The 17,462-nt window shown below is 35.4% G+C and overlaps 1 protein-coding gene across 2 annotated transcripts; it reads right to left on the reverse strand.

The window, feature by feature from the left end:
* Positions 1–14,305: 14,305 nt before the first annotated feature.
* Positions 14,306–17,462, reverse strand: LOC118055343 (uncharacterized). 2 transcript variants are annotated; one of them, XM_035067220.2, is made up of 6 exons: positions 17,170–17,462; positions 15,478–15,576; positions 15,290–15,398; positions 15,128–15,199; positions 14,977–14,982; positions 14,306–14,588 (listed from the first exon to the last, which is right to left on the reverse strand). In XM_035067220.2, the coding sequence occupies exons 1-6, from the start codon at positions 17,352–17,354 to the stop codon at positions 14,469–14,471; spliced, it is 591 nt and encodes a 196-aa protein (XP_034923111.1). In that variant the 5' UTR covers positions 17,355–17,462; the 3' UTR covers positions 14,306–14,468. The 2 variants fall into 2 exon arrangements, with proteins under 2 accessions (XP_034923111.1, XP_073265207.1); XM_073409106.1 differs by having other exon boundaries at positions 14,977–15,199; positions 17,170–17,461.

Raw genomic sequence — 17,462 nt, forward strand, 5'->3', positions numbered from 1 at the left:
GGTGGCTGTGATCTGGTTGAGTATCCCCTCACTGGTCATCACTACACTTGGTTTCGTAGTGGATCAATGAGTTGAATGGATCATGCCTTCTCCTCTTCTGCTTGTCACTCGAGGTTCAGTGGGTTAACACTAAGCCAGTTGCCTAGAGGAAGCTATTTGGCGTAAGAAATCAAGGCAAAATTGGTGCAAGCTTGGTGATCGCAATATAAAGTTTTTTTTTTACTTGGTAGCTAATTAATTTGAGAAGAAACCATAAAAACGTATCTCGAATCACCTCTAATGGTATCTTTTACACTACCCCAAATGAGATTAAGAAAGTTGCAGTCTCTTTTTACTGCAACCTTTTCAATAATTCATGTTCTAAAAGGGATAAGATGGGTCATGCTGATTATAAGAAGCTTAGTTTGGAGAGGTCCCATTGGCTAGAACGAGAAGTATCAATGAAAGAAGTTAAAAAAAAACAGTTTGGGACTATGATGTTGCAAAATCTCCAGCATCAGAGGGTTTTAATTTCAAATTCCACATGAAGGCTTGGAGCCTGATCTGTCATGATATGATGGATTTAGTGGCTGAATTTTTCAGAACAAAGAAGCTTCCAAAGGGTGTAAACATTGCCTATGTAACCTTGATCCCAAAGACCGAAGAATCAAAGGGGTTTTCCAACTACAGACCGATATTTAGCATGGTTCATGGGATAATACAAAATAGTGGCGAAGGTGCTCTCCAAAAGGCTAAAGCATGTCATCCAAGACCTCATTAGCGATAGCCAAATAACATTCATAGCAGGTAGAAAAACTACTGATGGGGTTTACAATAGAAAATGAAGTGGTTCATGAATTACAAACGAGTGGGAAAGCAGGCATGATGTTCAAAGTAGATTTTCACAAAGCTTTTGAAACAGTCTTGTAGGATTACCTTGATTAAGTGATGGGATACATGGGATTTGGTAACAAATGGAGAGGACTTAAAATTTATGATTGCCTTTCTACTTCATAGCTCCCACTCCTTGCTAATGGCTCTCCTACCAGAGAGTTTCGTGTTCGTCGTGGTATTCGACAGGGTGACCCTTAGTCATCTTTTCCACTCAACATAGCAGTACTGGAGGGCTTTTCGGTGTTGTTTCATCAAGCATCAACTAGCTAGAGGTATGTATAAGTGACATTCAATTGAGAAATGGAGATTCTATCACCTATCTGCAGAATGCCGATGATACTCTAGTTTTCTCACCAATTAATCCCAATTCTTTGCTCACCATAAAATGAATTCTTTGATGGTTTGAGTTCTGCTCGGGGCTTCATATCAATGTTTACAAGAGCTCAGAGGTAGGAATTAATGATGATGAGGTTTACAGTACTGCAGGGTTTGCAAATGCCTTTAAAAGCAAGTCCCAGAAGGAGGAATCACCTCATTTTTACCAAAATATAGCCGAACTGGGAATCATGTTTTTCTTTAATTCTTCATCAGCTATCAGTCTGGTTAAAGAATTGTAAAGAGTATTGGAAATGGAATTATAAACTGAATTCTTCTTATTCATTGAATAATTTGATACAATATTTATAGTGTAGCTTCAGCGTAAATAACAGAATCAGTTGTAAATAACAGCTTTTGTAACAGAATATAACTGAATTCAACTGTTCATAACTGAATATAACTGCTTGCCATAACTGAATATAACTGCCTGCCATGCTGAGCCTATCAGCTTCAACGTGTTCTTGCTTGTTAGTGCAGTAGCGTGAGCAGGAGTGGTTTCTTCCCAGTGCAGCATCTTCATCGTATCACTGCTGCAGTTCTTCCCAGTATGCTTGGCTGAGTATATTCAACACACCCCCCTCAAGATGAGAGTCATGAACATGTCAGGGAGAATAAATGTTATGAACACTCAGCTTGGATAGTAAGGGATGAAACAGAGAGGGACCGAGAGCTTTGGTGAAAATGTCTGCTAACTGGTTTTGAGAAGAGACATGAAAAGTGCGAAGAACACCCGATTGAATTTTCTCACAAACCACATGACAATCAATGTCAATGTGTTTGGTACGTTCATGGAAAACAGGATTCGCAGCAATGTGAAGAGCAGCTTTACTATCACAATAGAGAAGAGCAGGCTGGAGTGGGACGTGGAGGTCAGTGAGAAGATTGCGAAGCCATACAAGTTCACAACAAGTGGAAGCCATGGCCCTGTACTCGGCTTCAGCAGAAGAACGAGAGACTGTGGTTTGTTTCTTGGATTTCCACGAAATCAAAGAATTGTCCAAAAATACACAGTAGCCTGTGACTGAGCGGCGAGAATCCAAGCAACCAGCCCAGTCTGAATCACAGAATGCTTTCAATTGCAGGTTAGAAGCAACTGGAAAGAACATGCCCTGAGCTGGAGAAGTTTTAATATATCTTAGAACTTGAGTGGCTGCATCCAGATGAGGAGCTCGTGGCTTGTCCATATACTGACTTAAGACCTGAACAGCAAAAGAAAGATCAGGTCTACTGAGAGTGAGATAGAGCAATCTTCCAACAAGGCGTCTGTAGGGAGTAGGATCAGCCAATAGTTGGCCAGAGTCTCTAGAGAATTTCACATTAGGATCCATAGGAACTTTGGCCGGTTTGGAAGCCAACAAGCCAGTAGTCTCAAGTATGTCCAAGGCATACTTGCGTTGACAAACAGAAATCCCAAGCTCACTGCGAGCTATTTCTAACCCCAGAAAATACTTCAACTGACCAAGGTCTTTAAGCTTAAACCTGTCGTTAAGCATGTGAATGAAGATGGAAGTAGCATCTGAATTATCACTGGCCACAACTATATCATCAACATAGACCAATATAGCTATAAAAGAATCTGTCAAAGATCGAGTGAACAAAGTGTAATCAGCCTTGGACTGCACGAAACCAAATTCAATCAAGGCAGAAGAAAATTTGGCAAACCATTGCCGTGAAGATTGTTTTAAACCATAAAGTGATTTATGTAATCTGCAAACCTTGGACCCCCCCATTTTAGCAAAACCAGGTGGCAATGTCATGTATACTTCTTCATCTAAATCACCATGAAGGAAAGCATTGTTCACGTCCAATTGATGAAGATGCCATTGTTTGACAGCAGCAACGGCTAAAAGGGTTCTGACAGTGGTGAGCTTAGCCACAGGAGAGAAAGTATCATAATAATCCAATCCTTCACATTGATTATACCCCTTTGCTACAAGTCTAGCTTTATACCTCTCCAAAGTGCCATCAGATTTCAACTTGACTTTATAAACCCATTTGCAGCCAATAGTGTGTTTAGATGCAGGAAGATCAACAACAGTCCAGGTGTTATTCAATTCAAGAGCTTTGATTTCAGTATCCATAGCCTCACACCATTCCTTACTACGGATAGCTTGAGTATAGGAAGTAGGCTCAGTAAGAGCAGATATAGAAAGGCTGAAATATTTCTGAGCAGGAGAAAGATGAGAATATGAAAGTACGGATGAAAGAGTGTAAGGAATACCTGAAGCTGAAGAGGAAGGTGCAGGTGCAGAAGAGGAGGTAGCAATATGACAATGATAGTCATGCAAATATCCAGGTTTCTGTTTTATCCTAGAAGATCTCCTGCCTGGCTGAGAAAGGAGCTCAGAAGGGGATGGTATAAGTGGTGCGAAGTCATAATTGGAGGAAGTGGGAGGAGCAGATTGACAAATAGAAGAATTGGAAGGCATTGGATCATTGGATTCAAGCAGGGGGAAAGGTAAGGGAAGAACAGAATCAGTAGAAGAAGAAGGATGTGTGAGTGCAAAAGGAAAGATGGTTTCATGAAATATGACATTGCGGGAGACAAAAACAGTATGTTGATGTAAGTCATAGAGTTTGTATCCCTTGATGTGAGAAGGATATCCAAGAAATATACATGGTTTAGCTCTAGGATCGAATTTATGTCTATGTCTAAGTAAGGTAGTGGCATAGCAGAGGCAACCAAACACTTTCAAATGAGAATATGATGGACGAGAATGGAACAAAGCTTCATAAGGTGATTTGTTGTGTAATACTGGAGTGGGGATGCGGTTGATGAGATGTACTGCAGTAAGCACACAATCTCCCCAGAATGGTAAGGATAAATGAGATTGAAATCGAAGTGATCTAGCAACGTTCAAAATGTGTTGATGCTTGCGTTCAACAGTGGAGTTTTGCTGAGGTGTCTCAACACAACTGAGTTGATGAATCACACCCTTTGATGCATAGAATTGGCTCATATGAAATTCAACACCATTATCTGATCGGAGGGACTTGATTGTGGTATTGAATTGTGTCTCAACCATAGAAAAAAAAGATTGAATATGAGTGTTGGTTTGAGACTTATTGTCTAAAAGATGGATCCAGGTGAATCTGTTGTGATCATCGACAATAGTTAGGAAATATGAGGAACCACTAATGGACTTAGTAGAAAATGGACCCCAAAGATCACAATGAATGAGATCAAATGGTTTTGCAGAAGTCGTAAGGCTGTGAGGAAATGAAAAACGGTGTTGTTTAGCCAATGGACAAATGCTGCAAGTTGTATTAGATTCATGTAACACTTGAGGGATTACAGGAGAGAGTAATTTCAAGGGAACATCAGAAGGGTGGCCTAGTCTGTAATGCCATAGACTATTGTTTACAGAATGAACGAAGAAACTAGCAGGGGCTAGATCAGTGAGTGGAGGCTGAAACATGGGTGAAACAGGATTGAAAGACATAGAAGTTCTAGATAAAGCAGAAACTGGAATTTGCTGCAAATGGTATAAACCTTCAGCTTCTTTACCCACACCAATCGTTCTCCAGCTTGTAGTGTTCTGGACAAAACAGAATTGGGGTAAGAAAATGACACAGCACTGTAAGGTGTTAATCAGCTTGCTGACGGATATCAAATTGAAGGAGAAAGAAGGGATACAAAGCACGTCTGTTAAGATAAAGGAGTCTGAAATGTTAATGGTACCAATGTGAGTAACTGAAGCATGTTCTCCATTAGGCAATCTTACTGTTTTAGAAACAACAGAAGTGATTTGTGTGTAAAAGGATGTGGAACAGATCATATGATCTGTAGCTCCAGTATCAATTATCCAAGGAGCTTTGATGGAATTTGTGAGAGGAGTTGATTGAGTGATTGACAAGGCAGATGCAAAAACAGAATGTGTGGGAACTATAGTAGATAGTTGAGGTATAGGGGAAGTAGTACCTGCACGTTTCATAGTGAGTGAAGTATCACCTTGAGTAAGGATGTCTGATTCTGGACTGGTAGATGATGAAACTTGATTGACTGAAGAGTCAAGTTCTGAGATGGATGGTTTGAGCATCTCCATGAGTTGCTGACATTGTGCATAGGTAATAGGCAGCTGAGGGGCAGTGGTTTCAGAAACCTGATTGACACTATGAGGTGCATTCTTTCCTTTGGTGAACTTATAACCAGGTGGAAATCCATGAAGTCTGTAGCATTTTTCGACAGTATGGCCAGAAACACCACAGTGAGAGCATATAGATCGATCTTTGCGGGGATAAGAAGGTCGATTGCCAGCAAAACGAGGTGGAGGTAGTGATCTAGTAAGTAAAGCAGTGGTGTTTGGATTGAAAGAGGTGCTAGAAGATGAAATCATTTGTTGCCTCTCCTCTTGAACAATAAGTGAAAAAACTTTGTTGATGGATGGCAGTGGATCAATCAACAAAATTTGTCCTCGAATATGTGAAAAATTCTCGTTCAATCCCATGAGAAATTGATATACCTGTTGCTGATGATGATATGACAGAATAGTCTTCAAGGCTCCACATGTGCATGTAGGAGTTGGTTGATGATTTCCCAATTCATCCCATAAACCTTTCATAGCAGTATAATATGCACTTACAGAATGATTGTCCTGTGACAGACATGAAATGGATTTTTGAAGTTGAAAAATGCGTGGTCCATTATGCTGAGAGAATCGTTCCTGAAGATCGCTCCAAATGTCAGATGCATCATCTATGTAGATAATGCTGTTGGCAATCTCTGTTGAAACAGAGTTCAACAACCATGAGAGAACCATGTTGTTGCAGCGAGTCCATGCCAATCCTTGAGTATCATATAGATTTGATGGTTTAGGCAGAGTACCATTGACGAAATGAAGTTTGTTCTTGGCTGATAAAGCCATCATCATGGCCCTCTTCCATGAGTTGTAATTTTCACCATTGAGCTGCTTTGAAACGATCATGGCGCCAGGACTGTCACCATGATGCAGAAAGAAAGGATTGGAAGGATCCATTTCTGAGGTAATTCCAGCCATTGCTAGAAAATGAAAGAGAAAGAATGCAGAAAAGAAAGGATGAAGAAGATGAAGAAATTTGAGAGTGCGGAAAAAAAAAATCAGAGAGTATGCTCTGATACCATATTGGAAATGGAATTATAAACTGAATTCTTCTTATTCATTGAATAATTTGATACAATATTTATAGTGTAGCTTCAGCGTAAATAACAGAATCAGTTGTAAATAACAGCTTTTGTAACAGAATATAACTGAATTCAACTGTTCATAACTGAATATAACTGCTTGCCATAACTGAATATAACTGCCTGCCATGCTGAGCCTATCAGCTTCAACGTGTTCTTGCTTGTTAGTGCAGTAGCGTGAGCAGGAGTGGTTTCTTCCCAGTGCAGCATCTTCATCGTATCACTGCTGCAGTTCTTCCCAGTATGAGAATTAATTTTGGTTACAGAGCTAATGATCTGCTAAGAAATGTAGACAGAATTCACAAATGATTCAGCTAGGATCTTGGTGGCTGAGCTTCTTATTAGATATATAGATGAATCAATACTGTAATTTTATTCATTTCCTTCTCAGAAACAACTAATTTACTTTGAACTCTTGTTTTTCTTGCTTTGCCAGATACTAAATGGCAAAATATGGATGTCCTTAATGATAATAAATTTTAATATATCCAACGCGTTAAATTTATAACCATGCCATTAATAAATCCTCATATTAATTAGAAAAGGCTAAATAAATAAATAAAAAACTACTATATTGTTGAGCCTTGTGCATGAAAGACTAATGTAAAGGACTTTGGAGAAGCTGAGCTGTCACATATAAAATTGATGATTCTCAACTACCTTGATAGAGTAAACCAATACAAAGATGACAAGAGATAGCAATCCGACACCGGTTTGGAAATATTTTGCACACTGTTTAGTATTTTGGCCATAACTTTGGCTATTGGTATCAAAATAAAGCAAATCATCCCAATTTGAAAGGATTGTTTCAGGGCATACTCCATAGACAACTAGCTATGCTTGTTGGAGGTCGTTTGAAGCCCCAAATTCCATTATTTAAGCCTCCATTTCCCTGAATTTTATTTTTTTTTTGCCATTTTTTGCAACTTTTTTAGGTTTATTTTTGTGTTTTTTATTTTATTTTATTTTATTCCATGGATAGCTTTTTTAGACTGTTTATTTTATTGAATAATCAAAGGTTTTTTTTTTAGTTAATTCTCTAATCCTAGCTATTTAAGCCTGGTTTTTAGGGTGTGAACATTTAGAGTTTATTTTATATTTTCGCTCGTAAAATGAGACTTTCTACAATGTTTAAGGTATTTTTCTCAAGTTTTTTTCGTTTCAACCCTTCAATCTCAATATTCTTATTAATTTGGGCACCATCACTTGACTACATAAAAATTAAATAAATTAAATTCATTAGAAAATTTACATGAGAGCTTCACCAAATTAATAGACATGCAATACTAATGTGAAGCTTGAATGCAAAGAAGGAAATTTTTTCAAACTTTATTTAGGAACAAAAATTAATAAAATAAAAATTCTTTAATGCCAAACACGGTTATACATGGATAAAACTCTTAACCTATAGCCCCACTAAAGCATAAAACAAGAACAAGAAGATAAGATTGAAAATCCCAGACGGGGGTTGTGATTGATTGATGATGATGATGATTTAGCCTACGATATAAACGAGACTCTCGCAGAACGGGCAGTGGTTGACAAACTCAGGCATAAGCAAATACACCAATGGACCACAGCAAGTAGCATGGAGGAGAAAAGGCAGAGGGTTTCGGCTTTGGAGGACTGAAGGACAGTGACGGACACAGCTGGTGCAACCTGCAAGCTCTTGCCACATGTTGTCAGTGTGGAACAAACCACCACCAAGATTGATTTGGCACCTCAGGTCGATCAAAATAGTATCATCCAAGGTGTTCGTGTAGAATAACACTTCGTTCTGCAGCACAAAAACATCACAACAATTTAATTTAGATAAATAAAACATGCATGTGTGTTTTTTCTTAATTACCACATGATCGAGATATTTGTCTAACATATGGTTTTGATGAGGGAAAAGCAAAAGAATGTGTGTGGGGATCGAGAGGGGGTGGAAGAGAGAGAGAGAGAGAGAGAGAGAGAGAGATAACCCTAATATCAAAGCAACGTTCCCAGGGTCGGGGGATGGGGCTTTCAGGGCTGTTGAGAAGGACAAACATGAGAGACTGATCCATTGTAGCAGCAAAACTAGCTTGCAAATGGCAAAGAAGCAACACCGAGAGCAAGATAGTCTATCAGCTAGCTATGTCTAGGGTTCGTGGAGAAGAAATGTGTGGGTTATAGGTGGAGGCGTCTATGGAGAAAATAGGAAAGGAAGGTTGTTGACTCACTTGTTCTCATTCAGAGTTAGACAACACCGAGAGCAAGACATGAGAGATTCACACTTCACTATTTACTATATAATATTGGTGTGACGTTTATGGCCATGGCAAGAAAAATGATTGCTTTTTTTTATTTATTTATTTACGTGGGTATCCGGACCAGCTTGCGCGCACCACGATTAATTCCACGGCTCACTGAACATCTTGCAAACCCAGTAGGTGTTTTAGTCTTTTTACATGATTCATTTGTCGATATTGATTTATTTGGGGTGTTTTGTCTGTTCATCTTTTAATGCATAATAAAATTGCTAAAATACTTCTTAAAAAAAACCCAACATTACTGAACAAAGATGTTTTAGTATTTTTACTTTTTAATTGTACAGTACAATTACATAATTGTTCTTAAGGTGAAAAAAGAGGTCATGTTAACGAGGGCATTGATTTTTTTTTCCTCAAGTTTTTTTTTTTTTTTGGTAAATACCAGGGTTGGCCAATGATGATGAAGTAATTTAATATTTAATTAATATTTTTTATTCAAAAAATTACTGCACTTGAGGAGCCTTCCGGTGGAGGAAAATTGTCTTCCACTATTTTATTTTGTGCTCCATCACATACCTTCCTTTATGGGTGGTACGTGTCATCTAAAGGATGTCAGTTTATCGCTAGTAGTCCTTACTTTCCCCCCTTAATTTCTCTCTCTTATAAGGAGAGATGCTCTTTAGTCTTTATTTTTATTGCCTTTTAATGTTTAGTTCTTTTAGTTTTGATTGTTTATTTTTATCCTTTTCCCTTTTATTAAAGTTTTATGATTTTTCAATGCAATCCTTCAATTCTAATTTCTAACAATAAAATGTTTATAACAATAATTGTGGTATGATATAATAATTATAATAATAATAGTGATAATAAAATGTTTATTAGAATAACCTTGGAATAATGTGTTTTTCTATATTAGTTATTTTTTTCTTTAATTTAACTATTCCAATGAAGATTTTTTGTCTTTTTTCTTATAATTTTTGTCTAATGTCCTTTTGAATGACAGTTACTCCTTTTAATTTAGTTTTTTAATATCAATTTTTCATGTATCTCTTTTTTTATTTGGTCTTTATTTTTTGAATTTTTTTTCTTAGCTCTTTTATAAAAATTTTATTAGTTTTTTTTATCTCACCCTTCAATCCAGGTTTATGGTGTGTTTTTTTTTTTAATTTTTCCTCATTCTTTTATTTTTTTTCTTATTTTTTTTCATTTAAATTAAACCCTCCAATCAAAAAAATTTAGTTGCCCTATAATTTATTTTTTATTTTGATTTCAACCTCATTCTTTTAATTACTATTTTTTATTTTAGATCTTTTTGTGTAGTTAGTTTTCTTTCCTGTTATGTTCTTCTATGTTTGTTGACCCGATCCAATTTTTTCATCCTTTTTTATCCAATTTCATGCTCCCATCATTTTATTTCCAGGTATCGTAATATTTTTTGAAAATTATTGTTTAATTAAAATAAAACCAACTGATTAATTTCAGTTTGTGTTATAACTCAAATCATTAACATTAGACATTGTTTTTCATGAATAAATTATGGACGTTTGCATCACTTAATATCAATTTTTTAGAAAATATATTAATCCACAGCATAGCGTGGGCCCATACATACTTACAAAACTATTTGTGAATAACCATTAGGCAAATTAAGTTTCTAGAAATGAATATAATTAAGTGGTGTGGTTCTAAGATTTGAATACTTGATTATGCAGACACCAAATAATTAGTATCTCAATTGAGAGAGTCAATAACACTGAAGAAGTGTGTGTATTTTAAAATGTCTATTAAAGAGCTAGTGTAAAATATAGCTAGAGGACTGAAATGCAACATGGGATTTGATCTTTTCATGCAAAAGTCTCTCTCTTGTGTGATGATATATAATGTTTTGATAGATTATGAACAAATAATTGCAACACCAAACCAAAAATCTATGGCTATGCATTGGAATTAGCATAATTATAGTCGATTATGAATCAATATATGGATAAACAGGCGATTCGATTCACATGTTTTCGTATACGAGTTGTCATATTATGATTACCTTGAAAATGACTCATCAGTAATGATATCAAGATGATACTTATTTTAACCGAAGCATCTAATTTGTTTAAATGTAGGCTAATTAAACAATATATTTCCATTCAAAATAAAATAACTTGAAGTTTGCTTGGCATAAATTTTTAGACTACGGAGTGTAAATCAACTCCTTTAACAGAAAATACAACTAATATAACCCAAAAAGGAAAAATTATTTTTGGAAAAAGCAAGAAAGGATTACATTTCAAATTACAATTTTCTTCCTTCAATCAATTAAAAAAAACAAAATATTGAACCAATTCTAGATTCTCTAGGCCGGTACAGTAACTACCGACCGTTACGTGACATTGAATATTTGATTAGAAAAAAACAATTTTTTTTGGAAATACCTTTTTCATATCCTCATCTCTTATTTACGTAACGCTCCTCTAATACGTTTTCTAATATTATTATTGTGTTTAGATTTGAAAAAGTAAAGAGTTTGTATTTATGCATGGTTTGCCCATTTTGCAAATTAATATTTTTTAGGTGCTTTTAAATAATTTTAATGTACTAATAAAAAAAATCAATTTTATATATTTTTAAAAGCACTGTATTTGAATGAAAGTCAGAACAAGGTTGAAAAGAAACACAAAATCAAAATGGAAAATAAAAGCTTATAGTGAATTGATATCAATATATTTGCAATCTATCCCTGATGTTCTTATTCTATGAAAATTCAAAAAAATTAAAATATTCATTGAATGAGTGATAGACAAGGATAGAAAACTCATAGATTTTCGATGTTAATTGGAACAAACTATAACATAAGAGGACTTAATTACTGCTAAAAAGAGTTTACCGATGATCAATGGGCACAACCCAAGATTTATGGCCTTAAGTTTAAAATCAGCATAGTGATTAAATCTCATTAAAAAAAGTGTTCAACTATTTTTTATGCATATACAATGTCCATATTCCATTAAAATACTTAATTATCATGATATAGCTAGAAATTAAGAAGATCCTAATTAAAAATATATCCAAAGCATCTAATTAATAGTTAAGATTTGAGATTTTATCAAGATTTCTGATCATGTTTAGATCTTAGAAGGGATCGAATTAAGGATTAGAGCAAGCATTCTTTCTATTGTATAGCCCAAATTCGAATACCCTCTTGCCAAACCCAAGAAGAAAAACAAGGAAGAGAAACGAAATTCAACAAATTGTATATAAAAGAAAAGAAAAAAGCAAAATTATCGAGATGTCGTTAGAACACCTTGTTTTAATTTAATATTCATGTCAAAGATTCTAAATTAACAAATTAGTATTCAATTTGTTTAAAGTTAGGGTGACTAAATCCTATGAATCTCCAAATCAACATAAATACAACAATATATAGGGTCTCAAAATAGTTAGTAATTAATAAACTCTCTCTCTTTTTTAAGAAAAAAATAATAATATTAAAGCTAAAAGTGGAAGATTACCTTATAGTAAATGCTAGAAAGGAATCGTTTTCTTAGAAAACAGTTTTCACACGTCAAATAGCAATAACTTCTTTTTAAAAAAAAAAAATTTCCCATCAAATATTTCTCTCATTTAAGTAACTCACTCTTAACATATAACTAATTCTATAGCTATTATTTCGACAACAAAGAATAAGTTAATGAGAACAAGAGAATGAACGTTTTATTTTCACTCTGAAGATAAATTTGAAAGGAATGAAATGGGAATGTGGAAAAAGAAATTAATATGGTTTAATTCGTATGTAAACCTGCAGAACCCTAGTATGAATGATACTGAACCTCCCGGGAAATCCCATGAGAGGCTAGATATCAAATTGAACAACGAAATAAAAAGGTGAAACACTCATCGGACTTGAGTGCTTAGACGACATTGATGACATTCAGGAACAAAGACCAGCTGAGAATGATTTAGTTAATAGACCAAGTCACGTATATATATATATATATGGAACTTGTTTTCTGGTATAATCCTCACGGACGTAGGGAATGATTTAGCTGAAAAATTGCCTGAAACCATGCCAAGAGTTTGATGCTAACGGTAAAAGAATCATGAAAAACTCTATCAATGTAATTTCTTAATTTGAGGATTAATGGAAGCCAGGAATAGTAAAAGCCTAATGCCAACAGAACAATTGCAAGGACCCCTAACGCCCATGAACTTATCTCTTCTGTGTTTGGAACTTCAACTGGAGAAGGAGATGAAGAAGGTGAAGGTGAAAGAATCATATGGTTATGTGATTGTATTAATAATATTTCTTACTAAGAACCAAGAAGAAATCGAAACCAGCTAGCTAGGGTTAGAGCGTGCATGAGGGGGGAATTGAGGATCCATTTATTTAAACTTGTATATACGAACATATCCTACATGGATGGGGACTTCTATTGGGATTATATTAAAAAAAAAAAACAATATTGTATTGAATCAAGTTGGGTTAACACATGATTATGAAACTAATGACGTAATATATGAGATTATGATAATTCCATAAAATAATAGAAAGAGTCAATTATAAAAAAGAACACAGAGAAAAAAAGATTTAAGTGAATCCAATCTAATCTTTCAAAACTCGTGAACCGAAAGGTCAACAAAATCCTGGTAAATAAAATATTGAGGGACGAAAAAAAAAGTCTCAATAAAAAAGGATTAAAAATAAAATAAATAGTAATTAAAAAAATAAAGATTAAATTTGACATAAAATAAAATGAACTGAGATATTGAGAGATATAATTGAAAAAATAATTCAATTAAGAGAATCACATAAAATATTGAGGGAAGTAATTTAAAAGATAATTTAATTAAGAGAATATTAAAAAAAACAATAAAAAAATAAAGACTAAATTTGAAAGGCAAAAAAACCAAATAATAATTAAATTAAAAGAAAAATTTAATTGCAAGGATTATTTAAAATGAAAAAATATCAATCAAATTTAAAAGGAATAAAAATTAAAAGGATGGTTTGAAAATATGCAGGGAAAGGCTCTGAAACCGAGGGGATGAGAGGAAAGAAAAAGGGAAAAATATAACCCAAGTTTGAAACAAGTCTTAAGTTAACCCAAGTTTTAAACTAGTTCAGCATGAGTCAAAGTCAATCATCCTTTTATTTTAGTTGAAATCGTATCAGCCCAAACCCCGTTTCATGAGTCGGACTCAGTTAGGTTTTAAAACAATGCAAACAAGATAGCAAAAACAATTGCTACAAATTAGGGGATCCTATTCGTAGAAAATATGTTCCTTATATCCAGTATGCTAATGACCCAGTAGTATTTAGCACAGCGGTCTTGTATTGATGTTGCTGAAAGCCTGAAACGCCAGGGGGCAAGCTTCTTTTCAAAAACCTCGATTTACCAGTTGGCGCCCAGTAATTGAGAAGTTAAAGGTAAGCAGATCTTGTTCAACCAGATTGGTGCTCAATAGCTTACCACTATTATCTATCTAAAAATTAAATTTAAATTCGCTGTTGCTACTTGCTAGAGAGTTTAGTACTTTGCAGAGAACATATTCATGGGGTGGCAACGAGGAAGAGACGAACATTTTACTGGCATGAATGGGGATGCAATTGAAAAGGATGGTTTTGCGTCTAGCACCATGGCCGACACTCTACGAAAACATGCAGTAACAATAAAAAGTTATGTTATTTGAATTACTAACTCCTCCCACTGGCAAAATTTCAGTTCTACGGTTAGAAAACAATTTAACTAGCAGTACTTGTGGAGAGATTTCCTCTGAAAAATCTAAACTGCAGACAACCTACTGGTTCAGTTTCTCGCCTGTAATGTCTAGCGTCTCTTCTTGCCTGCTTTTGCAGCACCGGATTTGGATGGGGTAACGAGCAAGTACACGAACAGAACCACAATGGAGATCACAGAAATTAGAGACCCATACTTAACCAACAGCTTCTGTAAATAGAGAAATTCTGATGTTAGAAAATAGAACGAGTATTATTGCATATTTGAGGGAAGAAAAGCATGTCATTATGGAGACTTGAGGAAGCAGTTACAGCTGCTCTACATAAAAATTGGGGAAAAAATGGTCGTCAAGGAATCATTTAAATGATAACCATGGTGTCCACATCAACAAATAATATTACCATTTAAATTTTTTTCAACTCTCCTTTTATAATTTCATGGTCACCAAGTCAGGAGGGGTAAGGGTGTTCGAAAAATGGACAATGAGGCGTTACTTCTTTTGGCCTTTTTACTTGTCAAGTCAAATTTGAATTCCAGGAAGCATGTTATAATAACTTTTAACAACTAATGATCAAGACAATAAGAAGATGGTTCGTACCTTTGCCTGCAGAATTTTGGCCAAACCAGAGGTCATCCCATAGAAAATGAAAGAAAAAAGACAGCCTTAAGTTAACAGCAAAACCAAAAAGAAGGGTGTCCAAACATAAATTGATGAACTTGCATGTTTGAAATCCCAACAAGAAACTTACCCACTCAAACTTCTGCACTGGTGGTTTGTCTGCAAGGACATCAAGAGGCAGAATGGGAGTTGAGTATGCCTCCTGTAAATAAAGCAGAAGTCAGCAGATAGAAAACTTAATGCCAGAAGGCAGGGAAAATAAAATAAAATATAGACTGTATAAACATTAAACCTGCAAGGCAGCCTTTGTGGGAATCCGGAATGTAATGACAGCTGGAGAGCCCAAAAACAATCCTTTCACTTTGCCCTCCAATTCAAAAGAGTGTGACAGAAGACCACCACTGCAAAATATGGTGTGAAAAATTGACTAAAGAATGGTAAAGCTAAGATAGAGGGCCATTATTGCAAGATGGAACTCACGCATGAAGTCTTTCCCATGACTGTGAAGTGTTGCCACTGATGACATTAAACATATCTTGAGGCCAGTGATCATCAACAAGAGTTATATCATATGCAGTCCTGTAAATATATGAATAAACCATTCTAAAGCAGATGTAACAAAATACATGTTCATGTTACATTTAATGAAGAGCAAATTAAGTAAGGAAGTAAATCTACAAAGTCCAAAGATAAGGGGGAGCCCTGCCTACAACCAGGGAGAAGGGGAGTGGGGTGTGCATTTCAAAGTTAGCTGACATATTTAAACGGATAAAATAACTGCTTTCTTCTCTTGTGGAAATTAACTGCTTTGTCTACCAACAAGCAAAGGAGCATTTATAATTATTTGTAAAACCAAGCAAAAGTATGATCACATATATTCTCTTGGCCCATTCATGCACATAGATGAACAGAGTGAAGAATAAAGGTTCTAACGTACTGGTCAGCAGCATCAGTGCCACCAACTCTATCAGTCAGTTCCTCAACCCATCAAGCAAGTTTCCAGAGGCTAGAACATTCTCTCTTTTTTTCCATGAAAGGATTTATACTCCAAATACGAAAGCTCACAAGCTAAATGAGAAAGTTGCTTGCATGCCTCTATATGCATCAAGCTGTTAAACAATTTTTGACATTTCCACACAGCTACTTTTTTTTATTAATGCTAATTGACCTTAGTTCTTTGATGCGTCAAGGGATCATTTCACTTTATTTGTATAAAGATAAAATTTTGTGAGGAAAAGAAGGATGTGAAAGCCCTTTTGAGAACAAGGCATCTTCCAAAAAGAGAAGAAATAGATTGAAACATGAGGACACTATCATCTCATTGCATATATCAAAGTATAAAAGTAATAACATCTCATTTTCCACTGGAAATTTAAAAAGCAAACCACATACAATCAAATCATTTTTTGAGGACTGTATTAAAGGCAGCTTTAAAATACATTTGACCCTTAAAACCTTGCCAAGCCCACACATAAAACTCAAAGCTCCAAGAACAAAACGCTTTTCACTTGCAAACCTAAACTCATTTTCAAAATCAAGCATTGCTTCGATGCATAAAGCATGTCCATCTTGATGAAGCACCATGATCTAAAACTTCACGCTACTATTTCTCAATTAAATCTCACATTACTTAACAAAATTTACCTTCGATAACATCCTAAACAGCAGAACACTCTAGCCATCGTCATTTGAACCCAAAACCTTCCACAATTAAAGAACAATCCAACTTTTGAAGCTGACCATTGCACAATGCCCTTTAAGTTTCTAAATTTCATGTTACAAATGGCTAACAAGCTTCGGATTTCACATCCTACCATGGAAATCAATTCCATTCCGTCCTTAATTTGAGTACAATCAGATCAAAACTTCCGCTCCTCAGCTCTCACAACTCAACAAGCATCTTTTAAATCATTAACTATTACGCTGCTAATAAAAATTAAAATTAAATCAAACAACAAGCAAGGAGCTCTCATCAAGAGAACCAAACACCAAATCTCCCAACTCAAACCCCTATAACTCTGCATCACATGCAATTAAATCTCTTAATTACATTTAATTTTATAAATTATCAGCGAGTAGACTTAGCACCGATTCTTGAGATCTAATATAAATATATATAATAATAATTACAAAACTTAGATCTGATCAGGGAAGAGAAATATTCGAACTAACGAGGATCCTTGATTGTAAATATCGATGGAGACGGAGACGCGCTCAGCTCCGGGTTTGAGGCTGCTGAGAGTGGCTTTCTTGTGAGCGACGATGAAGGGAACATCGGAGCTAGCGATTGATGAGGATACCAATAGGAGTGATAGTACGAGAGTGAATAACGGTTTTGTTGTTATTTGATTCGCCATTTGGTGGTAGTGGTGGTGGTCGTCGTACGGTGGTGGAGAGGGGTGAGTGTTGTCTCTGACAAATACGTGGAAGAGGAAATCAAAAAACCAAGAAAGACGAGATCATAG

Source organism: Populus alba, chromosome 1 (genome assembly GCF_005239225.2).
Source record: "Populus alba chromosome 1, ASM523922v2, whole genome shotgun sequence".
NCBI lineage: Eukaryota > Viridiplantae > Streptophyta > Magnoliopsida > Malpighiales > Salicaceae > Populus > Populus alba.

Coding starts and splice junctions, on each gene's coding strand:
- LOC118055343 (XM_073409106.1), bottom strand. CDS start 17,354: ATGGCGAATCAAATAACAACAAAACCGTTATTCACTCTCGTACTATCA. Junction 15,577..17,169: donor ATTTACAATCAAGGATCCTC/GTTAGTTCGAAT, acceptor ATATATTTACAG/GACTGCATATGATATAACTC. Junction 15,200..15,289: donor CCACAAAGGCTGCCTTGCAG/GTTTAATGTTTA, acceptor CTTTATTTACAG/GAGGCATACTCAACTCCCAT.